Source organism: Anser brachyrhynchus (genome assembly GCF_964034855.1).
Source record: "Anser brachyrhynchus genome assembly, chromosome: 13".
NCBI classification, from domain to species: Eukaryota; Metazoa; Chordata; class Aves; order Anseriformes; family Anatidae; genus Anser; species Anser brachyrhynchus.
The window spans coordinates 12,804,023-12,822,430 of record NC_137708.1 but is presented as its reverse complement, the minus strand read 5'-3'; the positions used below and the strand labels follow the sequence as shown (position 1 = coordinate 12,822,430).

Sequence of the window (18,408 nt, the reverse complement as noted above, 5' to 3'; positions counted from 1 at the left end):
ATCTATTCACTATCTTGCATGCTTATTTGGCTTTGCTTTGGTATGTTTAAATTAACTTCAGAGTAATTTAAGAAAAAACTTTGTTGGTTACATATTTTTTTTTAAACTTTTACAATGACCTACATTTGATGTTTCATTACTTTTCAGGTAGAGAACAAAACCAAACCTTGGTTAGTTTGTTAAAAAATTAGCTAAGGTTTTCCTACATTATAGATTCTCTTAGAAACTGAGCTTTTCTTTGGAGATAGTTGAAAATAAGCTATAATTCATTAAAAAGTCAGATTAAAAACAGAAAAATTATACTCTAATGTCAGCAATGCCTACATTTATCTTCGGAACCACATTCTCATTTGAAACAATAAAAAGTTTAGCTTTGTCCAACTTGAACAAACTAGCTTGTTGTCTGAAAATAGACAGGATAAATGAGCTGCTTGGGAAGTGAGTAAGGAAAGGCCGTATCTTGCAATCACAGGAAGAAAGAAAAGCTTAGAAGAGTGATATCAAAGATGTTATGTGCATAGAACAGGAATACAGAATCTTAAAAAAAACTGCTGAAAAACTTAGGATGTAACATTTTAAGGGCAGAAAATACAGGCTACAAGACTGCTACTGTTTTGTTGGTACAATTAATCCCTGGAGAGCAAATTAAAACCCTCTTTTAGTCGCACAGGACACCGACCATTCAAAGCTAAATAAAGTTTCACTTCTGCATTTCAATTTTTCTACCGTGAACTTTTAAATCCCTCACATTTGTAGAAAACATGACAAAAGATGGACAGTAAGCTCTTCCTTGATCACAAAGGCCTGCTCAGAGAGTCAAAAGCTGATTTGGAATACTTTATTCCCTTACACACCTTCAGTAAATATAACAGCTTGCTAATAAATATTGAAAAGCCTTGGTGTGATATAAAAAGGTCAAGTAAACCAAAACACAAAAATGAACAATAAATTGCTTGTGCCAATGAAAAAATATTTAGTATTTATTTTTAGGTAGAATTCATTAACATACACAACATTCACTAAAAATTATGGACTGCATGCATACATTTTGTAACCTGCATTTCAGGTTATTAATTTCCATGCAGCCTTAAAACAAACTTTTTTTATGTTGCTTGATTTTTTTAAAGGATTATTAAGTAGAAAAAACAGATGCTGAATTTTGTTTTATCTAAAGAAAATGCAAACATCTCAGAAATGTAGGAAAAGGGCCTTTTGCCTTTTTAATGAAAATTATTTAGTTTTCTGGCAAATCATTAGAAGTTAGAAAGTAAATTACCAAACATTGCTTATTTTGGATACTACATATGGTTGGTCTAATTTTATATTAGAAGGGATCTAGGCCAAGAAACAGACTAGAAATGCAAAGCTGCCAAAACCGGAAGTTCAGAGATCTAAACATAGAATAGAAACAAAGAAAATAAAAACTTCAAGTTAAAATAATGATGGCAGCCTATCATTTCACTTACCACCATCAGAAATGTGAGGGAGCGGGATGGAGAACTTACCCTAAAAGCTACTGTTTTTATGTCAACTCCAGAGCTGAGGTGCCACATTCAAAAGTACTTGTCCCATTGCAGAACTCCACATTGCTTCTACACCAAATTTCATATACTGCTTCACAAGCTATTAAAATTACCTACCTTTCAAAGTACATTACAGTGTATGATATTTTCCCTTCTCTTATCTACTGGGTTACGCTATGTATTTTTAATGTTGCTTTATAGCAACAGAAGCTCATTAAAAGTATTTTACACACACACAACACCAAGTGCTGCATGCATTCTTGTGGACTGTCTTGATATACTTGATAATGGAAGTCATTAAATTGTCTTTTGAGTGTTTTCTTGACCTTTGAGTGCCTTAAACAGGCCTTCAGTTCATCCCACACTGCTGCTTCTAAACAAACAATATTTTAGAAGTAAAAGCACAGGAGAAAAAGACAAATACAAGTCAGAGCAATAATGACTCATCTGTTGTACAGCTGAACAAATCTCTTCACATCTTTGGAGGAAATCATTTAATTCTTTGGCTCAATCTAGAAACTACTTTTACTACTTTGTATTTAAGTATAACCATACTGCTTCTAGTTGAAGATCTTTCTGAACCGCAAACCAGTAGGTAATTCCTTAGTGTAAACTGAAAAATTCAGCAGAGCTTGGGAAAAAAAAAAAAAAAACAAACCCCAAGCTTTGTACCACCTATGAACTATTCAAAGAAAACTTCATTTTGTTTTTTAATTCTAAAAGTAAAAGCTTGTTCTCTAAAGGCACTTTTCTTTAATATCACATCCTCCAGAATTGACATACCTACTAAGTTTCTTGGGACTTGTATGACATCTTCAGCAAATTCAAGGTAACTTCTTGCCTTTTTCACTGCATCTTGATCCTAAAACGCAAGTATATGAGAGAAATGAGATAAGTTCTCCTATTGTATTCTCTTCTGAAAGGGTAAAGAAGGGAACTTACCTCTCCGTAAATATGGAATGTACAAGTATCTTCATCAAGATCAATAGCAGTCACTCCAGGGACTTTTCTGGCTTGCTGAATATTAGCACCATGAGTGCCAATGGCCAAACCCATTAGGTCTTCACGTACAACAAACTGTTCATGAAATCGTGATGCAAGTTGCCTAGAACTCTGGAAAGGATATATATATTTATATAGATTATTACAGCAAATCCCATGATCTCTGGCAGAAAAACACACTAATTTCAACTGTTAATGGGAAAGAACAATAACTCAATTAACAGGCACTGAGACAGAAAATGTTAACTATATAGGTATCTACTGTGCATAAAAGAAATAAAATGAGAAATCTGTCCATGCAAGACAACACAAAATTAAGGTGTAACTGCAATACACTGCTTAGAACACATTAAAAACGTACTAGTATCACTTCTACCCATACAGAAGGATCAACCTAAGAACTTCAGATTCATGCTACTAAGACAAAATCCCCTGCTTCACCAAGTCAATAAGAGTTACTAAAAACTATACCATTATATCAACTCTCAATCATTTTTGAAGCTTGGGTAATCTCAAACACCTGGTTTTGCAACTCTCATCACCTTCGCACGAAGCTGTTATGATGTAGTTGAACAATACAAAATGGCTTACAGAATTTTATGAGGATCTTCTATATGAAATAAGATACCAAGAAAAAAATAGTTCAAAATAGCTTTGAAAAAGTATTGCTAAAAATCTGGATAAAACTTGCAAAAATAATGAAAGGAACAGGTTAAAGATACCTTTACTGACCACAGTAAACAATTTTGTAAAGCAGCCCCAAGCTTCCAAGAAAGCTACGTTACTGAGCTCCAACTTACAGAATTATGCATAAACATGCCCATACATAAAACAGTTTCAATGTTTTCCTAATTGTATGAAGCTTCTGTCACACAGCATGCATGCAGAAAAGAACTGAGAACAGAGGGAAGCTTTTGAGAAATATCTTGCAGCATGTTGTAGAGATGGATCATGTTGAAAGTACTCAAACATGTAGGAAAGCTAGATTTTGGCAGAATCATACAATCCTGTATTGACAGGAACAGCCTCTGCCCATCCCAGGTACCTCAGATTATTAGCATGAGCAGACCTCGTGGGTGCAAAGAAAAATACTTGGCAAGTGCTGCATTGCATACAGCAACCCATCAAGCAAGCAGGGAAGCCACTAAACATAAATGGTGACTTATTTCTAAACAGAAAAAAACACCATAAAAATGACTTGTTTATGAAGACTAAAACAATGACTGATAAATTTATCCTACACACCCTCTTCATACTATCAAAAAACAGTTTTCTTAAAGGATGCCTGTGCTATATGAAATGGGAAGACCACTAAGTTTGGTTACCATGAGAACTAAAAGAAGCATATGGAGAGAAACCAGTAAGAGATGAATACACAGAATAACACAGACATTGTTTATGACAATGAAGTTGTCATACATTTAAACAAAGTTACAGTACTTAAACCTACAGAGAAAAGCAAATATAAAGTATGTAAAAAAGTCATGGATTACCACAATAAGTAAAACTATGTACAAATGCACATGCCATCCACTAATGTCTGAGCACAAGACCACCTAACAGACCACAGGAAAGTAACAGCTTAATGTATCTATGGAAGATACATTAATACAGACTTTCCATCTGTGATAAGTAAAATGGAAAGAATGTTTTGCAAGAAAATAAAGTGAAAGCTCTGTATTATCTTTTCCAAGCCAAAATATAACTGTGCATTTTTCTGCATTGCAATCAAAGTGGTGAAGATGTACACAGGTGCACTTTAATTTAGTTTCGGTACTAACAGCAGTTTAACCTCAGCAACATGAAACCCTACAGAGGTTGAAAAAACATGATGAAAATGCACACGTAATGGTCTACTCCGTCCCCTATGAACCGCTACTGTTATCCAACCTCTTCAGCTTAAAGATGATGATAAACACCCTGTGGAAAATCAGTCAGACAGAATCTGCTACAATGGATAAATCGTACACTATCCAAGTGTCATGAAATACTTCACAAGCTTGGGGACCTCTATCAAGCAGCTCTTTAACTGGATTACAGACAACTCAGAAAGCAAGCACCAACTGCAATGCTTACAGATCTACATTTCAACTGATAATCCAAAAACTGATTTACTGTTTGATATGTTACAGACCACCAAATGAAGAGTAGAGAAGAACAGGACAATCGTGTCAATCAGTCCTTTACACAGCTACCTACGATACACAGAAAATATGAAACTACATCATTCCTAGGGACCTTGACTACGATGGTCATGATAGAGTTATATAGCATGTACTAAAATATTATTAGCTTTTTCTGGAAATTATATATTACAACATGTACTGCATCTAAACACAGCAAAATCTTTATCTATTTTCTTTGGCAGATTAATGAGAAACGATTATGCAAATAATGTTTTAATACCTAGATAGAGGTCATGTCTTAATTGCATTCAGAGAGAATAAGATACAAACCAGAATGCAAAAACACATTTCCAAATTTGGGCTTTTTTTTAAAACATTAAAAGCACAACTAAGATACACCTACTAGGAAGGGATGCAAACAAAAAATAACTGGTTGTTTTACTTGATGCTCTAAAAGCCATATTTGAGAAGGAAGGCCATGCAAGTCAAGAAGCTAATATGCAGAAAAGAAGGTACAAAATACAACAAAGGGAAGGGAGGAAAAAAGCTGGTGTAGTGATTATAGCTTAGATTAAGAGTACTCATAGATTAAGAGTACAATGCATGAAAATGAGTTTATTAATGGTTCATTGTTTCCATCAAATAATAATGCAGTAAAAGCCCAAAGCATTCACTAAGTGCTTCCTCTGCAGATGGACGTGTGCAGTCTGTATGTCAATTAGTGTTTCAACAGAAATTCTGAGTATAATTTTTAGTATCTGAAGTTTTTCAAATTTAGCTGAAATTGACTTCATAGTTCTTGACGTACAGGAAACAAATGCCAACATGAAAAATGTCTCCCAACTTTTGTCACGCTACTTATAACCATATATATTTTTCTCACAACAACCTTAATTTAAGTACTGCTTATGTAGAATAAAGGCCTTCCAGTCAGAATCAAATCAAGTTGTCCAGTCTTTCACAGCAGGAAAAAAAAAAAAAGGTTCAGTCTTAGAATGAGAGCAAGAATCCCACATTAGTTTGGGAAAGGAATCAATTACAGCAGCTGCTGCTGCATGCATTTGTGGGAGCATGTACAGAGAATTAGCTCTAAAAAGGCTGTTGTTCTTCCCACCTCCAAAATAATACTTTGCACTTCAAGAGGTAAACTGCCCACACAATTGTCAGTTCTGGAGGAAGACAGAGAAGAATGGGTTGTACTCAACATGGAACACCAGTGAGAAGAGACTAGTTTTCTCAAGATCAGGAAGAGACCAAGACCCAAAGAAACTTGGATCGCACCTCTCAAATACAGAAATCAAAAGACTAATGAAAATAATGGAAGAACTTCTTGTATCCAGTAGGTACACACACAGCTGCTTACAAGAGTCCTGAATGACTACACCACATCCCATTTCAAGCTAAAACCAAAACTGGTCTAATCCCTGTTGGGGTTGTGGGGTGGGAATAACAAAATCTGGCTCCAAAATAACAGAGCTGGTATTCACCCAATGTAAAACTTTAATAACAATAGTTCTGGTGGTACTTCTAGTTCTTGCTGATGAATCTAAAAAGAAAGTTTTTTTGAAATGTTGCTATTTTTTTCCAATTTGTAGATAGGAGTAAAAACATAAAGATATGTTAATTCTACTGTACAAAGATCCCCTGATTTCTTAGCCTACTCCTTTTTTTCCATGGACAAATATGAGTCAAACTTCTTGCCAGTCAACACCCACTCTCCAGTTACAGGAATGTCAGAAGCTGTATCTGCTGTAAGACAATTTCCTAACATTTTATCTAGAGACAAACCAATCCCTTTGTACATCCTACCAACATCAGTCTCACCCCTTCCTATAGATCCACCTCTCCTTTTCACTACGTTTGTTTTGCAAGATTCAGTTCTAGTCCATCTCACTATCAAGCCATATTCACTCCACCTATTTTTAAAAACAGTTACTAAAAGCTATTTAGTATGAGCCACTATTCATGCCGTAGTGACTATTCTATGGTTCAAAATAGAAAATAAATGCATGTATATACATTCGTATTTAACAGAAGATCCTGCTTGATGGGCAGGACTGGATATAAGATTGGATAAAAATGATTATTTGTAAGAAGAGGCCCTATAACTATGAGCCTCTTTGTTAGGGTTACATCTTCATCTGCCTCTTTTTAACACTAAGAATAGCATCAGTAGATAATTACTTTCTTCCCCCTACGAATCCTAACAGCTAGTATGTGCCTGTGTTTTCTTTTTAAAAAAAATACTTCAGAGAAAAACAACGTACCTCCAGCTGTTTGCTAGCCTCTTCATTCCTCAAAATCAGGGATAACTTGGTACGAAGACTTCGAAAGTGCATATCAATCAGCATATTTGCCCGCTTTGTTGTTACATCATTGATTGACTAAATTATTAACAAAGAAAACAGCATTTTACATATGCACCTTTCAAACAAAACACTGTACTTGGTATAGTTAAATGCTCATACTTACTAAAATAATAAGCTGATGGTTTTCAGAATCATATGTTACAGAAAAAGCTCCAACTGCCTTTTTGAAGTCCTTATGTGCAGACTCTTTGGCACACCTAAAGAATAAAAATGCGACATATTTAAAAATAATAATTGCTGCATTTATGGTTCACAGCTAAAAAGAGGTTCTTTTCTTAATACAATGAATCTTAAAAAAAAAAATCATGTATCCAAGTCCTCCCTTTTAATGCAGGTATTGCTTCATTCTGACGTCATTTACTTTACTCCTTTTACTTCCAGTGGTTTTCACAATAGTAGAATCAGAGTTTTTTTTTTTTTCAGAAAATTTATCTGTATGTACATCTAAGAAATGACAAACCAGTTAAGGAAAATTTCACATTAAAAAAAGCTAGGATTGTCACATCCAGCAAGTTTGAGTTTCAAACGCACCATGAACCAGTATATGCAACTTCACTGCATCCACTGTAGTATTCTAATGACCTTACGGTCATCTCATGCACCGTTTTGCTTCTCCAGCCTTCTTCTGTCTACTCATTACTTAGTGAACTTGTTTACTACAACATTAACTTGAGAAACTCTGAGTTTAATCTGAGCTTATAGCTTATTCTACGTTGGGGTAATAAAATGCATCTCAAAAATGCAAGGAATTGATTTGAAGCTAAAGAAGGGGAGATGGTATTAATCTGTGGTTTTAGAGCTATATTTTGAAGAAAAAGATATGACAGCATTAAAGGAGAAAACCAATTGTTTCTGTACCATACTATGGGAGGTTTTGTTATTGCACAACTATTTGCAGAGCTATCACCAAAATACCTTATGCCCTACAACATAGGGCAATGTTTTCTATTGTCATTAAATACCAACTTGGATAGACTGTCAAATACTCTTTCACTGACAGCGTGACCATTTGCAAATTATCAATAAAGTTGACCAAGAATGGATTCATATTAATTTGTGTACATCACTGAACAAGAATACAAATAAGAATACATATTGTAATGAATAAAAATCTTAATCTATGCTGCACGTAAGCCTTAAAACCTTAAAGGAAGTATTTCTTCCTGCAGGACTAAGTTGTATTTCAAAGATCATTTTTATACTTCTGATCACATTCACATTTTTATTTTCTACATTCTTACATGAAAACCGTAGAAGTTACTTTCGAACAGTAAGAAGCATTTTTATTCCTTCTTTTCTCACACTCAAGAAGTTACCCATGTTTTGAAACAAGTTATAAAGAAATTCTTGCACTTACATTTGCCTTAAATCCTCTGGAACTTCCAGTTTGATTTTATGAAAAGTATCTTTTGTTGCAGGTTTATTGGGGTTCACAGATCTCAAACGCTCAATTGTGACAATTTCATTGTACGTAGCATCACAGGCTGCATATTCTATTACGTAAAACTGATATAAAAATAATAAAATCATCCAAGACACACATTTTATGACAAGAGTAAGACTTACACTATTAAGTGAAAGGTGCTTTTGTTAACTCTAAAAGTCAAATTTGAACTTTTTACATTGATGTTAATGGCAATTGCAACAGTCCTAGTCAAGAAGTTATTTGAAAGTGAAGAGGGAAAAGCTTATGTTACTGCACATCAATATAAAAGAAATCAACACAAAAAAATAGTTTATATAAGTAAATAAATATGTACATATGCATATTCCTACCTCACCCTTTATCATTCTCACTTTAGCCAACCACCAGCAGCAGGGTTCTTTTTCATTTGCCCTGGAATAAACCTAAACAAAATATATATATTACATATTTGTAGCATTCTTAAAAGATATCACAAAAGCTGATATTGATTAGTATAATCATCAGCTCTGTTATGTGTGAAAAACAGCAAGATATACTGATACTTAAAGTCTCCAACCTAGGCACTGCACAGCGTGCGTGTAACAGCTGAAGTATCTACTGCAAGTACAGGTAGGATATAAACTTATGTGTGTTATATCATAAATAATATTGTACCTAAGATTTACCAGTAATAATCGCTTCAGTGCTTAAATACATTAATACTCAATCAACAACGCTTATTGTGTACAAGTCCAAAGAGGTTTTACAAATGGGGGGGAAGATAGGAAGGGACATATATCTATACTACTTTAGCACATACATGATATTGGCCACAACTACAGAAAAGAATTGCCATTTTCTCATTTTTCAAATCAAAATAAACTTAAATAGCATGCAACCAAAATATAAATGCTGCAAGTTCTCACTTCTTTTTTAATAATAATTATAAAAAATATTTTTTCATAATGTGGTCAAGTTTTAGGAATGTCATATTTAAGTCAGACTCCCTCTACATATACATCAATATTTACATATATATTTTTATATTTAAATGTATTTTGTATACATACGCACACGTAACAATCTTCCTCATTCAGCTTTAAGTTTTATTAACATATAGACATTATTAAACATCTGCGTAGTTAAAGAGTTAAAAATTAAATGTAGTCAAAGAAGTACAGTCCAGGCTAACACAGCAAAAATCTCTTTTGATGACATGCATGATATCATATTCTATGTAGTACTTGGGATTAAAGAAGTGATGCCATGCAACAGGGAGGCAAGCCTTACAACTGGCTAGGCTAACATTTTTTCCACCCCAAGTTCTCTCACTTCTCAAATCAAATTCTGAGAATGGAGCATACGTACCTCTACTTCATCGCTTTCATTTATATCCTTATTATAGCCTGCAGGTGGAGGAAACCTCACATCGTGGAATGGTATTTGTCTCTCTGGTTGCCAGCTGCAAATAAAAATACACTGTATGGCCTATTCACATTCTTTTTTTTTTTTTTTTTTAAAGAACTATTACTGCTTTCAAAATCCATCAATTTTTGAGTTTTGCAGAGCTTGTGCACACAAACATCTATAGAAAAGGTAAATCAATGTTTGGAAGAAACACCCATTAAGTGATCATTAAGCAACTTAAACGATAGCTTGATGCTACCTGCACTGTTTTGTACGTACTACTGCTGGAAGATTTCTGTTTGCAGTTATAGGTTTTACTCCTAACATCAGAAACACAGATTAAATAGTTTTATAAGCCTTTTGAACTCTTCATTCAAAAGAAGTCTTATTTCTTTGGTTCTACCTATAGCTCATGAAAACATGATCTGGATTCAGTCTGAATTCAATTTGAATTTGCAGGTTCTTTAACAGAGACTGAATAAAATGAGTATGACAAAAATAACTTATTTTTAGAGAAATAAGAAAATTTCCAAAACCACAGACGAAACCATAAAGATTGACAGGAAAAAGTATATAGCAGCAATTTGTTTCCCTCCTGAAGGAAAGAAAACCTGAGCTGAACAGTATAATGGAAGGCTAACTTGTAATGCCCTTAAATGATAAGGAAAATTCGAGCTAAGAAAACTGGCATTTATCACTTATCTATAAATCACATTTTGTATTAACGTAATTCGGTAAATTAAAATAAGATATTCCCATGAGACAGAACCAGTCATGATACCACTGCTTACTTACATTGGTTGCAATTATGTAAGTTCAATAATATGCTCATCTTTCTAAGAAATCTCACACCGATGTAGTTTTGTACTTTAAAAATATTTAAACAAATAAAAGCATTTACATGAAAATGTCACAACATAATAAACACCTCAAACACAATTCTAAAACACACTAGCAGCAAGCCTACAGTATCTAAAAGATGCCAATGTCCATCATTATTAAGTTATATCTAGGTTAATCAAATTCAAGATGGGAACTCTGCCACGTTTCTAGGTATAACATCAGCAATATACTTACTTGTTTTCAAATACAACTGTTATAGAATCTTCATGTACATCCTTTACAAATGCCTGTGAAGAAAAGATAGATATAATTATGGTCTGCCTGTCCATATTTAAAAAAAAATAATTTTGAAACTCTTTTTTTTTCCTTTCAGAGACATTAGCAGAACTCAAAACGTAAGTATGGTGTTGACTCAGCCTTTTCAATTTTGCAATAGTCCTATTTAAAATGCATACTGAAAGTTGATAACCTTGAATTCATGTCTGCCATTGTACAGACACAATGTCCAAGCCATAAACACATTCTCTCCCATTACTTATAAAAAGCAGAAAGGTCACTACCAAATGGCAAGATCATTCTGAATAGTGAGTTATAACTTGATTTTAACATGTTTGATTTTATAATGAACATTTTGTGCTTTCTGCCAGGGAAACTATGGTATAGAAATAAAACAAATACTCCTAGAAAACAATCCTGCCTCTTTTCTCTTTTACTTCAAGGTAAGCTTAAATATCACACTAGCGAAGTTTGCCAACATCCATTCCAGCACAATTCTCCCAGTATTAGTTTCATCACACTCAGCTTCCTTAGCACACAAATGTAAGTTAAATGCCCTGCAGCCTTCCTTCGCTTTCCTTCTGGGTAATGGACAGCAGTTGTGCTGTCTCCCACACAACCATGAAGCAGAATACAGAACTAAGACTCAACCCCAAGTGCTTTTCCACACTTATGCTACTCAGCTGATTGACCTTTGATCAACTCTCATCTTAATGCCCAAACTTCCCCATCTACAGAAAAGCAAGATTGAGACACTACTTGAAGAGCTTTGGGATTCCCTAATGAAAGCATTTTTCACAGTCTCAAATTATAGAGGTCACAGAGCAACCACGGCTGAAAAGATTGCGGTTTGTTCCTTTTTAAAATACCTTTATAAACTGCTAAAACAGGCACTGGCAAAGTGCTGAGCATTCCACTGGTATTTGTCCATACATAAATGTATATTATATATTATTCTATATGCCCTTGCAAGGTAGGTGAAAGCGCACTATCGAGAGTTTACGGAAGTTTGTTCTACCAATGGAGATGAGTCTTAGCAGATCTAAAAATTCTCAGTAAGTTGGAAATAACTTAGCAGTAACTAACTTCTTTTAGAAGTTGTAGTTACTGAACTATGGAACTTTTCATTCTCCTCCCATTTCAAGTTACTAAGACAAAAATAACTGGCATCTTACACGAAGGTAAGAATTCTCTAGGTATGGAGTTTAAGTGGTTAAAAAACTTCTCCCAACACTTTCCTTTATGAAGTATTCCCAAGCATTTGCTAAGTTGCAGTAGTAACTTGTAGAATCAAACAAGAGCAGTACCTGATGTAATGAAATTAAGTGGTATGCGTGCACAAGTACATGTCTAAAGTGCACTGAGAGACATGCAATAAAATAAAGAGGTGCAGTGCTGGTTGATAATCTGAAAATAACTAATGCCATCTTGAGCAGAAGTCAAAGCCAAGTCACAAGGACAATAGCAAAAGCGTGTTTTATACCTGGCTCATCTCTCTCAATACTGTAAATAAAGTTACAGGCAAGTTTATTACTCTAGCATCCAAAGGAAATTTATTCAAGAAGCCCTAAGATTTAGGGATGGATTTAACAAAACCTAGGTAATTACTTATATTGAAGTTCCAAGATATTCCTTCCAAAGGGATTACAAACACAGTTGGTATTTTATGAAATGATGTAATGCAAAGTAGATCTAAAACTGTATCTCTGCATTATGTTGATAGTAGAACAGAAATACTCTCTATAAAAAGGCAACAGAACTCCCAGTTGATCGTTATGACCCCCAGACACTTATCTACTGTTTTATATTGCTGTCTCCTCCGTAAGAGAATCCCAGAACAGAATATGCACTTCACTGATACTAAGATAGTCCTGACTTGTTTTGCAACATTACACATCACTTTCAAAGACTCTTCCCACATTTCTTGCAATGTTTGGTCATGTGCAGCTCTGAAGTACCTATTCTTATGGATGTAGCAGAAATGGATGCCTTTAATACCTGAAAAAAATACTGTAATCACTACCAAATATTGGGCATAACTCTTTCACGCCACGGAATGGAAAAGACAGGACTTAGTATTATTAGTAACATTCCAGTATGCAAAAGAAGAAGTTATTTTACAAAGCAAATCCTACAGAAATGCCACCAAGAGCGCTGAATAGCCTCAAGGGAAGATGGGCAAGAGTAACACAGTACAATGTCTTGAGACCTAACTTGTTCATACCTAATTTTCTCATATTCACAAAATAGCGAAAATTGCTGCTTCTCTGAAAGATGCTTTTGGAGAAGTCATCCCCTCTATGGTAATGAAAATACCAAAAGATGCTCCAAATAACACTGTAAATATTATGGGATATGACAAAGAAATGCACCAGCATAGCAGTAAAAGGCAAGACTATGCCTCATTTCCTGACCTCACAGTTCCTAACATCCAAACCATCTTGAGTAGAACCTACTGAGTGCAGCAATATAACCAACTGGGCGTATTAATGCTAAAGGCTACCATTAATAACCAAACCAGATGGTGACACAAACAAATGTTATCAAACTGGAGACTAACCTAACACCTTTAAACATTATAGTACTTTAAAAATCTGGAAAATGTAAAATACAGCTAATTAAAAGAATATTTAACTATGGGCAATTGCCTTAAACTTGCCTTAAACTTGCATCATGGCCCAATTTAAAGGCTGAAGGTCTAGTACAGCAGGTGCAGAGCTTTTATCATTCCTTTACTGTGACAGACCCAGGGACTGAGGGACTCCACTAGGCTGAAGATGATTCCAATACTGTGCAAAAGTTTACAAATTTATTATTATAGTGTTTTATCACTTTCCAGTTACTACAAAAGCTCCTCTTAAGGACGAAGAATGACTTGGACATTGCTTTGGTCTCAAGCCAAAACCAAAAAGACACCTGAACCAGGAACACTGAGGATACTGTTGACCATACAGAAGTAGCATCAATTCAGATTATCAATAGTGAATATGATAAAATCAACAGTTTCTTTCGTTTACAGAGTTCAGAAACAGATCAAGTACCTGCTTTTGCTCCAGCCTGGCCAAAGAAGTTGATGTCGTAACACTGTTATTTGCTCTTTATTTTCCAGCTTTGCTGATCTTACAAGGAGAGGGATACCTTGCAAAGTACCTCATTTCAAGTATACAACACTTCTGCTACTTCCATAATGAAGTTTATGCTTACAAAACAATTAACCAGACAAAATACATTAATAGCCCAGATATACTGTTGCCTAATCCCAACTAATCACAGAAAGCTGGTTTTCCTTGTTCTGCAGTTACAAACTTGTGACACAGGAAAAAAACCTCAGATACACCTTGGCCAGAACATTTTTCTGAGTCCATATAGCATTATTTCTATTTTTCACAGGTATAAGAATTTAATATCTCTAGTAAGTAAAATTAATTTGTACACTTAAGGTTGAACACTTAAGCCTTTCTACCTTTCTAAGTATGAATTTAAATGTCTCAAAACATTTATAAATTTTATAAGAACCTGTAAAAAAACTCAACTATTAATGCATTATGAAAACTAAAACTTACCACAATTGTATTCTGTGATATGCATAATACTATACACAATACTAAAGTGAAGTGATAGACAATTAACATCACAATGCAAATTCACAGTAACAGGACAAGCTGGTCCCAGATGTCAGTGAAGGCAGAGAAGAGCCACTGATTTCACACTGAGTATTATGGAAAGCACAACAAGCATTCATCAGGCTTTCTGGAAATAAAGAGTACAAGTCGGGCATGGAAGTTTAAACCCAAAGGTGCATATATTTGGGCTTGAAAGGCACACTCAAGAAGGGACAGAACACTGGCTATGATAAATGTGAACACATACGTGAAAAAAAACACATTAAAAACACACTGAAATTAGATGGAACTCAAATGAGAATACAGGACACTGAATGACTACAGCAGCTGTGGTATCACTAACACTACCAGCGATACCAAGTAAGAACACATAAGAAAACCAAATCACTGAGAGGTTTCCTTTTGCAAAATGTGCTTCTGTTCACAGAAACAATGGCCAAGTCTGCTTGTTCCTCTCTGATGTGAAAGATTCAAACGTAGTAAGTTTCCTACACCAAGTTTGACTTTCAGTCACATTAGCCATTAGCATTTATCTCCACACTTCAGACATAATTAAGTAAAAGAGATTATAATCAAACAATGGCATGTTATGGTCTTTCTTATATATGATCATATGTATTGTAAGAACAGTTACATGCTAAAGATGTGGTCTAAATTGTATGAATTATTAGATACAAAATGAGAATTATTGGAAATTCCAGTGTATTTGTTATTTTTGTGCTAAATGGCATGACAGAAACTTCAAAGGAACAAAAAGACACTAGCTGCCACGAAGTATTTTGATATATATATATATATATTTTTAAGTCTTACATTAGATGCAAGTAGTGTCAAACATTTTAATAACAGATAATAAAATTTAAAAGTGAGAAAAGGGAAAAAATGCTCTAAGATGAAAACGTTATGTTTATACAAATGCGCATCTACTGTTTGCATAACAGCTGTGTACCATTTTATACCTGTTGGAAGGAAGGATGGCTACCAAATCTGAGAACAGGCATACCGCCATACAAAGAAGCAGATCAGGAAACAAGAAAAATCACAGAACAAAAATCACTCAACAAAAATCAGGAAAAATGGTACAGGCTATCATCCTCAGAAGGACTGAGTAGACAGGATTGAGAATGTACAAAGAGACTGAAGATACTTATTTGCTGAGGGTACATCTGTGTGGAACAGTGAAAGCAAAGAAAGAAATAGTATGGAATGCAAAGGGAGGCCCTGAGTACAGTTGTTAACATAGACACGAAGTAAAAAAAAAATTAAGATGAATGATTTTGTCAATTGCAGCTTCAACAGAAAAAAGTGAAGTACCTAGAAAACTACCGAAACAATGGCAGAGTGCTGAAGCTACTGGGATCAGAAGAGTTTGAGTATTGTAATAAGGTTATAGAGCAAGAAGTGGCAAAACTTGATTACAGAGAACATACAGATGTTAACAGCAAGTATCTGAAGCAATCCGCCTCAACAACGATGCTTTCTATCTCTAGCAGAAGATACAAGAGAATCATTCCCAAGCTGGGGAGAGTAAAAAATCCCATGCTGGAAAAGCATCCAGCACATGCCCTTTTACAGGGAAAAAGTATCTAAAGCTAGTACTTGAAAGATTAGACAAGGGACTGTCTATTTGTCCTCTGAGAACATGAGCTTAAAAAACCCATTTACCACACCATACTAACCAACAAGATGTGAAAAGATATGCCCTACCGGCACACATCTTCAAGATTTAGTTACTTAGCTGTGAGCTCCAAAAGGGCAGTTCTCTCCCCTTAGGATTTGCAGTCCTGGCTGTTTGTTGGACTATTCTTAAAATAAATAAGGGGATTTAATCTTTTCTTTCCAGGGATTCTGGGCCAAGCGATCTACCAAGTCATGACTAAGCACCTCTAGGTACTAGATTACTGACTATTCCTGAATCATGCTTATTGACTGCACTGCACTTTCCATGGAATAGTTCACATGGGTAAGGAGAAAAAGTTCATGAAATTGTGATGCATTCACCAAATAATATTTGAATTAATGCATTAATGAATACATGAAGAACTAGTCTCCAGTGCGGCGATCAAACCAAAGCATTCCAGAACTCTGTGAAACAGCACACCTGACCAGTATGAAATGTGAATTAACATCTTCCACGTGCTGAATGCATGCTCTGCCTCTTGAGGTATCAAAACCATCTCCTGTGTTTTGTGTGGAACACGATCCCTTCAGATGCATCTCAGCATGTGCTCTGGATCAAGTCCCACAGGTAACACAAGCAGAGAAAAGCCTGGTTTATGACTCTCAGTAGAGCCTAGGTGCCAATTAGACACCGGTTTTATACTTTCAAGATCAAGATGCTGCTGGAAACACTCAAAAATTAAACTGTTTAGGGATTTGAAATCATAGGGTCTTAACAGAGAGTTACAAAAAGGCTATGAAAACCTCAAGTGGCTGTTAGGTACCTACTTGTATCACATAGTCCCTTCACAACTCCAGCAGCATCATATTCTTCCCCTCCACATCCTAGTACCAAGATGTAGGAGCTGTTTTTTCAAAACACGTACATATTCTAGTGAAGATCATCAGAACGATTCAGAGACAACGAAACTAAGTATCAGTAAACCATGAGATGGAATAAAAAACGTTTCATTTGTTTTACAACAATAACACTCTAAACGTTTCTCAGGATGCTGCTTAAAGAAACTTGAACAAAAATAAATAAAATCTTGCCATTAAATCTGCATTTAACATCATAATGCTTCTTGTTATGCTGGATCAATCAATCCATTTTATAATCAAATTCCGGATCTGTAAGACAGGCATAAAACTCACAAGAAAACATTCTAACAAATTACTTACTAAGAGTGCGATACTCAAAGATTATGATGAATTCCAGTTGCAATTCTTTTATTTAAGTAATTCAGGCTAGAAGAAAATTGCTGATGTACACTGAATATTACTGCATGAGATTTCCTAATTTTTAGTTTAAAAAGATCTGTTGCTCTATTTATCTGAAGTTTGATGCTCCATCTAGACAGGTAGTAAACATTAAGAGCCCCATTTAAGTCCCCTTACATAATTTAGCCAAACCCTCACGGTTAGATAAGATTAAGAGACCAAAAAAAAAAAAAAAAAGATTCTTGTATCTGAATTTCTAAAAGTTAAAAGGCAAACATAATATACAATGTGGAAGCAATGTCTGTGTGTACTTGGATACATTAAACCACACTAAAACATAATGAATAAATCCCCATGAGTACAAAAACGCTCATCTGAGATTGCTACCTAAACCACAACCAGAAGTATGTCGGATATTTTATGGAGGACAGGGAAAAAGGACATCATGATGTCAAAACTGAACACGACAAAAAAAAAAAGTTCCAGAAGCTTTCAGTTTCCCCCCTTTTCAGGTTTCCTTAACAATATTGACCACTAAAAAATGTACAGTATCATTTTTATCATCTATTTTGTGAAATATAGTCAAGAAATTTGATAAAAGCCTTGTCAGAAGTTCTCTCAAGCTACATATTATGCCTTATGTTTCTTCCTGAGCAAATACTGCATCTTCAAAAATTTAGAACTGATTTTTGTAAGTGCTAAATAAATTTAATTCCAGGAAGTAATATATAGATCCAGGACTGTGGCTGCAACACTGCAAACCCACAGGATGCTCTGTGTATCACATTTACAAACTTTTCATACTTACCTTTTTCTTTATCTTAGGATCTTTCCAGAATATGAAATTATCTCATGGATTTAAAAAAAATTGTCATTTTCTTTGAAACAATAAAAGGAAGAAAGCCAACAACTCAACGGTGCTGGAACTCTACCATTTGGATACCAACCTACACT

General features: G+C 34.8%; 1 protein-coding gene across 3 annotated transcripts in view; it reads right to left on the bottom strand.

Moving 5' to 3' along the window:
* FMR1 (fragile X messenger ribonucleoprotein 1) overlaps positions 1-18,408 on the bottom strand; it is a 30,491-nt gene that overhangs the window by 10,599 nt on the left and 1,484 nt on the right. For all 3 annotated transcript variants that reach the window (XM_080554024.1, XM_080554023.1, XM_080554022.1), the window contains exons 2-9: positions 10,910-10,962; positions 9,794-9,887; positions 8,797-8,868; positions 8,378-8,526; positions 7,124-7,217; positions 6,919-7,035; positions 2,466-2,636; positions 2,307-2,385 (exon numbers count right to left, since the gene is read on the bottom strand). In XM_080554024.1, coding sequence (XP_080410150.1) covers positions 2,307-2,385; positions 2,466-2,636; positions 6,919-7,035; positions 7,124-7,217; positions 8,378-8,526; positions 8,797-8,868; positions 9,794-9,887; positions 10,910-10,962 — 829 coding nt within the window. The remainder of the gene's footprint in view (positions 1-2,306; positions 2,386-2,465; positions 2,637-6,918; positions 7,036-7,123; positions 7,218-8,377; positions 8,527-8,796; positions 8,869-9,793; positions 9,888-10,909; positions 10,963-18,408) is intronic.